The 7,375-nt window shown below is 54.8% G+C and overlaps 1 protein-coding gene across 1 annotated transcript in view; it reads right to left on the bottom strand.

The window, feature by feature from the left end:
• Positions 1-7,154, bottom strand: part of BCL3 (B-cell CLL/lymphoma 3) — a 42,423-nt gene extending 35,269 nt beyond the window's left edge. The window contains exons 1-2 of the mRNA XM_015425875.1: positions 6,674-7,154; positions 1,932-2,097 (exon numbers count right to left, since the gene is read on the bottom strand). Coding sequence (XP_015281361.1) covers positions 1,932-2,097; positions 6,674-7,154 — 647 coding nt within the window. The remainder of the gene's footprint in view (positions 1-1,931; positions 2,098-6,673) is intronic.
• Positions 7,155-7,375: the final 221 nt, after the last annotated feature.

The following is a 7,375-nucleotide window of genomic DNA, read 5'->3' as shown; positions in this document are numbered from 1 at the left end:
TTATTATTATTATTATTATTATTGTGGTACAAGAGGGCCAGCGTGTTACAGAGTTTCTGGCAAGACCTAGGTTCAAATCCCCATTTCCCACAAAACTCGCCGGGCCGGGCGGTCTCAGCCTAAGACTACACCACAGGGCTGTTTTGTGAGGATAAAAGGGACAAGGTCAGCAGCCCTGAGCAACTTGGAGAATCAAAATGCGCTAAATAAAACAGACAAACCCATGGTAAAAAGTTTAAGTCTATAAGTTCCAGGCATATTCAGAGCTTAACTGACAAGAGAGTAGAATATTTGCTACCCACGGAACATGTTGAACCCAACGCAATGCTGTTGGCACAGAACATCGGTCTATGTTACAATTTCCAACCTTACCTCCAACGCCAAGGGATGTGGCCCTTGAATACAGAAGAATGGAAGAAGAGCCCTGCTGGATCAGGCCAATAGCCCATCTAGTCTAGCTTCCCGCCTCACACAGCAGCCAACCAGTTCCTCTGGAGGGCCAACCACAGGGCACAGAGGCCGAGGCCTTCATAAGAACATCAGAAGAGCCCTGCTAGATCAGACCAATAACCCACCTAGTCCAGCCTCCCATCTCACATAGCAGCCAACCAGTCCCTCTGGAGGGTCCACAACAGGGCAGAGAGGCCGAGGCCTTCATAAGAACCTCAGAAAAGCCCTGCTGGATCAGACCACTGGTCCATCTAGTCCAGCATCCCATCACACACAGCAGCCAACCAGTCCCTCTGGAGGACCAACAACAGGATCTAGAGGTCGAGGCCTTCACAAGAACCTCAGAAGAGCCCTGCTGGATTAGACCAGTGGTCCCTCTAGTCCAGCATCCTGTCTCACACAGTGGCCAACCAGTTCCTCTGGAGGACCAACAGCAAGACAGAGACTGAGGCCTGAGTCCTGGCTCTGGGCTTCAGAGGACTAGTGCCTCTGAATGTGGAGGTTCTCCTCCGCCACCATGCCCAGTAGCCACTGACAGATGTATCCTACATGAATCAGTCGAGTCCCCTTCTAAACCTGTTTCTTCCTGTGGCCATCATGACAGCCTCTGGCAGCAAATGCCCCATTTGAACCACTCTCTGTAAAGTTATTTCCTTTTGTCCGTCCTGAACCTACTGCCCGTCAGCTTCACGGGACGCCCGCGAGTTCTAGCTTTTTGGGAGAGGGAGAAAAAGTTCTCTTGGTCAACTCTCTCCACCCCAGTCCTAATTTTATAAAAAAAATCTATCATGTCCCCCCTCAGTCATCTGTTTTCTGAACGGAAAAGCCCCGGTCTCTTCAGCCTCTCCTCCGAAGGAAGGGGCCCCAACCCCCTCATCTTGCTTACCCTCCTCTGTACTTTTCCCAGCAAGAACGAATGCCTCTGAGCAGGGCTTGCTTTGTAGAAAAAGCCCAGCAGGAACTCATTAGCATAACAGGCCACACCCAACAGCAGAAACTCATTAGCATATTAGGCCACACCCCGACGGCACAGCTCATTAGCACATTAGGCCGCACCCCCATGTTACCAGAAGTGCGGTTATCCAGCCACACCCACCTTCTGCTTCTTATTTTGTTTACCTTGTTTGTTGTCAAGACCAAGGGCCTTTTTTTGTAGCAGGAACTCCTTTGCATGTTGGGCCACGCATGTTGGGCCACTCCTATTGTCTTTCTGCTGTTGGGTGTGGCCTATTATGCTAATGAGTTCCTGCTGGGCGTGGCCACCTTGGGAGCCAGCCGGAACGCCGTTCCTGTGCGTTCCTGCCCAAAAACAGCCCTGCCTCTGAGCATGTAAAGACGACCTGTTGACTAGCACAGACAAATCCACTCTCCCCAGCATATTCCCCAGCCCGGTTAAACAGCTCTCGTCCAGGACCATAGAGTTGAGTTCCTAGCTTTCCCCTCTCCCAAGGCACACACACCCCCGAGAAGCACCCCCTTACGTGTCTCCGTCTTCATCTTGCTTGGTCGCCGTGGCGATGTCCAGGGCAAGTTGCGTCTGTAGCGGGTACAGCAAGGAATAAGGCGTGGGGACCCCCAACAAGTGGTGGTGGGCCATGGGGTGCAGCACAGGAGTCATCTCGGGGGTGAGGAAGGAAGCAGGCAGACCTGAGCGTAGAAAGCAAGGGGACAGGTTCAGGCAGTGCCCAAAGACCCTCCCCCCCACACCCGCTCATTCGCCTCCCAGCTGAGGGGGTCTGGCAATAAAGGGTTCCCCCCCAAGTGCTAAGAGGGGGGACCCCCCAGGAGAGAGAGGATCCTTCTGAATGTGACCCCCACTTTCCTATGGAGTAAAAACATGTCTTGTTGCAGCGCCCCTTCTACCATGCACTACGACTGAAATTTCTAAATTTTATTTTGGCTCAATTGTTTCTGTATTTTGCAAGTATTATTCTATGCTGTGGTTGTTGTTGTTAGTGGGGTTTTTTGTATATGGGTTTGCAAGGGTTACATGCCAATAAAGGTAACTGGACTGGGAAAACAGATCAATTCAAAGGAATCTCAGGCAAAGTTGAAAGGCCGCTTCCTGAATTATTACGACTGATTATTTATTAAATTTATGAATCGCCAAACCCCCGCAAGCGGGCTCCGGGCGATTCACCGCCTTAAAAACAGATAAAATATTAGAGGGAATTGGATGAACGTATGGAGCATAGACTATAAGGAAGGCCGAGCGCCGAAGAATAGATTCTTTTGAACTATGGTGCTGGAGAAGACTCTTGAGAGTCCCTTGGACTGCAAGGAGATCAAATCAGTCAATCCTAAAAGAAATCAACCCTGTTCCCTGGAAGGCCAGATAATGAAACTGAAGCTCAAATACTTTGGCCACCCAATGAGAAGGGAGCACTCACTGGAGAAGACCCTGATGCTCGGAAAGATTGAAGGCCAAAGACGACGGGGACGGCAAAGGATGAGATGGTTAGACAGTGTCATAGATGCAACGAACATGAAGTTGAGCAAACTTCAGAGGACGGCGGAAGACAGGAAGGACTGACGTGATCTGGTACATGGGGTCGCGAAGAGTCGGACTCAACTGTGCGACTGAACAACAACAAATGGAGCAGAGGTCCATCAGTGGCTATTACCCACCAGGTCTAGATAGGAACTCTCGGTCTGGGGCAAGGGATGCTCTGTATTCTTGGTGCTTGGGGGGGCAACAGTGGGAGGGCTTCTAGTGTCCTGGCCCCACTGCTGGACCTCCTGATGGCCCCTGGTATTTTTGGCCACTGTGTGACAGAATGTTGGACTGGATGGGCCATTGGCCTGGTCCAACACTGGCTTCCCTTATGTTCTCATATAATCAGCATAAATGAAATGATCACAATGCACTAATAAATCCACCAGTCCAGATGGCACTACCAAACCCTTCTGCCACCTGCAGTGCTGTCTGGGCTGCAGGGCGGGGAAGGGGATGCGGGAGGGGCGTAGGAAGAGAAGGAGGGTGCCGGTCTTAACCGTCGCTGCCCTCGACTAAAAGCCTGGCGGGACATCTCGGCCTTACAGGCCCTATGGAACTGTATCAGATCCCGCAGGTCCCTGATGTCGTTCGGCAGAGTTCCACCGGGTCGGGGCCACGACCGAAAAGGCCCCAGCTCTCATTGAGGACAGCCGGACCTCCCTAGGACTGGGGATCACCAGCCAGTCGCTCAGCGTTCTTCTGCATCCCACCAAGATGAAGCAGCCAGAAAAACAGCATATTTCACGAACATTTGCGAGGGCGATTTGGGAACCTCGGCGTTCCCTCTAAGCTGAGTTAGTGTGAGCCAGCTCACAGTTTCTTAGCCCCCGGCTGGTGCACTTTGGTCTTGGCTCAGGAAGGGACGGCTCCAGAGCAAACTCACTGATGCAGCGGCCAAATCGCTCGCTCACAACTTGAATGCCTGTAGCTCACAAAGTAGAATTCCTGCTCGCAAGACTCCACAGCTTAGAGGGGGCGTTGTTTGGGATGTCTCCTAACAGCCCCTTGAGATATAGTCTGTCTCTCTCAGCGTAACAGCGGAGTTTGCAAAACAGAGGGGGGGGGAACGGCTCTGCCTACTGCAGTGGTGGCGAACCTATGGCACGGGTGCCAGAGGTGGCACTCAGAGCCCTCTCTGTGGGCACGCGTGCCATCGCCCCAGCCAGGCCCAGACCATCATTAAAGTGTCGAATTCTCTGCCAAATAATTTTAAGTAAATGAAAGCATTTGGGATTGCTTCCCTTACTTTGTTTGGATCATCTGAAGTTAATGGATGAGTGGATTTTCCTAAACTAAAACCTCAGTATTCAGGTTAAATTGCCGTGTTGGCACTTTGCGATCAATAAGTGGGTTTTGGGTCGCAGTTTGGGCACGCGGTCTCTAAAAGGTTCGCCATCACTGCCCTACTGGGTAAAAGGTAAAGGTTCCCTTGCCCGAAAGCCAGTCGAATCCGACTCTAGGGTTGCGGTGCTCATCTCCGTTTCAAAGCCGAAGAGCCAGCGCTGTCCGAAGACGTTTCCGTGGTCATGTGGCCGGCATGACTAAACACCAAGGCGCACGGAACGCTGTTCCCTTCCCACCGAAGTGGTCCCTATTTATCTACTTGCAATTTCTTGCTTTCGAACTGCCAGGTTGGCAGGAGCCGGAACTAGAGACGGGAGCTCACTCCATCATGCGGCACACGCGGGTCTCGAACTGCTGAACTACCGGCCTTCCACAGCCTGCAGTTCAGCGTCTTAACCACTTGAGCCACCGCAGCTCTACTGCCCTACTGGGATGGAACTCTTTATTAAGCCAGGAGATCTAATGTTGTCCATCCCGGTTAAGGCGGATATGCCGGGTGGAGGTTCAAAAACGCTGGCCAACTATTCGGAAACATCCGTGCTGGGACTTCAAGGGAAGCAGGGCTGGTCCTTTGGTGGATCGGGGTGGCCTGGCCCAGCCAGCTGGCTCAGAGGAACGGGTTCCAAGAGAGGCCCGTCTCCTCCACCGTTCACACCAGCTTCTTCCAAGTGGCATTTCCAGTGAACTGCGGCAGCCCGGGCGTGCCAAGCGGCATTCGTCCTGACTCAATTTGTCCCAGACTGCCGTCTCCTCGGGGCGGTCCAAATCGGCCCCCTCCCTCCCAGGGCCGTAGACAGGAACCTTTTTTTTTTTAAACTTTAGGGGGCATTTTAATAAGTCGGGGGCAGTGTTCCCTCTAAGCTGAGTTAGTGTGAGTGTTTTAGCCTCTGGCTCACACATTTTTGCCTTCGCTCAGGAAGGAGGGCTCCAGAGCAAACTGGTTTATGCAGCAGCCAAATGGCTCGCTCACAACTTTAATGCCAGGAGCTCACAAGGTAGAATTTTTGCTCACAAGACTCCACAGCTTAGAGGGAGCATCGGTCGGGGGCAGTGTTCCCTCTAAGCTGAGTTAGTGTGAGCTAGCTCAGTTTTCCGGCCTCCAGCTCACAGGTTTTCCTCTTTGCTCAGGGAGGGCTCCAGACTAGCAAACTAATCTATGCAGTCGCCAAATGGCTCCCTCACAACTTTAATGCCAGTGGCTCACAGAGTAGACTTTTTGCTCACAGGACTCCACGGCTTAGAGGGAGCATCGGTTGGGGGGGGGGCACTGTGTCAGGAGCGACAGGAGAGCAAATGTTTTTTAAAAGCAACAAGAGAGGGATTGAGGGCTGAAGTAGCCATGATGCATGAAAAAATTAAAATAAAATAAAGCAGCTGGATGGGAAGTCGGGGGGCCCAGCCCCGAGGTGCCCCGCTGTAGCTAGGGGGCTGCTCCCCTCCCTCCTGGCCCCGGGCCAAGCCCTCGACAATCAAACCGGCCTCCTGTCGGGGACAGAAACTCGGTCGGACTCAGAAATGTTGGGGACTTCTTTGCTTGGTCCATAAAAGCAGCGACGGGCCTTTGCAGGAGCATGTTTTGAGTGTTCAAAGCCGTTCACGGGCACTGCCTTTGCCCAAGAAAAGAGCCAGAGGCCAGGAGCGCCTTAAAGACTAACACCATCTGTGGCAGGGGAGGAGCTTTGGGGAGTCCCTGCTCACTTCTTCAAGACGGGTCTCCGTGTTTGTCTGTCTGTCGCAGGAGGAGAGAGCCAGAGCGCCCAGGAGCAGCCGAAAGGCAAACAAAACTGGTGGCAGAGTGTGCGCTTTCATGAGCCACGGCTCACTTTGCAAAAGCTCCTCCCCAGCCACCGATTTTGCCAGTCTCGAAGGTGCTACTGGGCTCCTGCTCTTTCCCACTGCTACAGACAGACGGACATGGCTACCCATCTCCATCTCGCCTTAGCCCTGTTGTCAACGGCCCTGTGGGGTAGTCCCACGATTGCAGGGAACGACAGGCTACCTCGAGCATTTCTGGATGGGAAAGGGGGATTTCCCGGCTCACGGCTTATGCTCTCCGCCACTCACACCCTGCCTCTCTCTCTCTTTCTGGGGGTCCGGCACTGGGATCTACCCCTTTTACAGGCACCTTCTTAGCTCTGCAATTAATCTTACACTGCCTGAATCGTCCCCCTCCCCCTCTCCTACGGCAGGGCACAGAGGCCAGGCCAAAGGTCCGCTTGGCACCTTGGACCGGGTAAGCAAGGCCCTGGTCTCCAAAGGGATGCTCCGACCCGGGGCAGGAGCACTGGGCAGTTGCGGAGAAGGAAGCGGGCACGAAAATCAAAGAGGCTCCCCCTCCTGCTGGGCACAGACGGGCACAGATCCCAGCCACGGGGCTCTTACCTGGGTAATAGGCAGCCGGCAACCGGACAGGGACGTAAGAGGGGCAATAGCCATTGCAGGGAGGCCCCCAGGCGTCCATCGCCCCCTCCCCGTTCTCGGTCTTGGGCACCTTGCCGGCCAGCGGCCCCTGAGCCTCCCCGTTGCCCCCCTGCACGGCATAGCGGCGCTTCCTCAGGGGCAGGCAGGTCTCGGCCATCTTCTCCCCTTCCAGCCCGGCCTGGGGGGAAGCCGCGCTCCGCACTCCTGGCAGGAGAGGTCCGGGAGCCAGGTAAGGCAGAGGAGCCTGGGCTCCCTCGGGTTCCCCGGCGGGCTTCTGTCCCAGAGTCTGCGGGCCCCCGCTGCCCAAAGAGACCTCCGCCTCTGAGGGTTGTCTCCCGCCGCCGTCGGGAGAGACGGCTCCAGCCCCGTCAGACGGGACCCCACTGCCGCGGTCCTCTCCCTTCCGCCAGGTCCTCAGGTCCACAGGTAATTCCCCCGCCATGCCGCAGAATCCGGAAGCCGCCCAACCCGATTGGCCGGCAGGCAGGCAGGTAGACGGTCTCCAGCACCTGCCGGGCCGCCCACCTGGGTCAGGTCTCCAAGCAGGAAGGTCACCACGCTGTCATCTTGGTTTGCCTTCTGGTCCAGGAGGTCGCCAGCGACTCCCTCCTCCGGGGGGCGGCAGCAGGCAGTCGCTCTCCAAGCGCCCGGGCGAGCTTCGGC

Source organism: Gekko japonicus, unplaced genomic scaffold (assembly GCF_001447785.1).
Source record: "Gekko japonicus isolate JY-2015 unplaced genomic scaffold, Gekko_japonicus_V1.1 scaffold2660, whole genome shotgun sequence".
In the NCBI taxonomy this organism is placed as follows: Eukaryota; Metazoa; Chordata; class Lepidosauria; order Squamata; family Gekkonidae; genus Gekko; species Gekko japonicus.
Note: the sequence above shows the minus strand (reverse complement) of the source record. Positions and strands in the feature narration are given on the sequence as shown.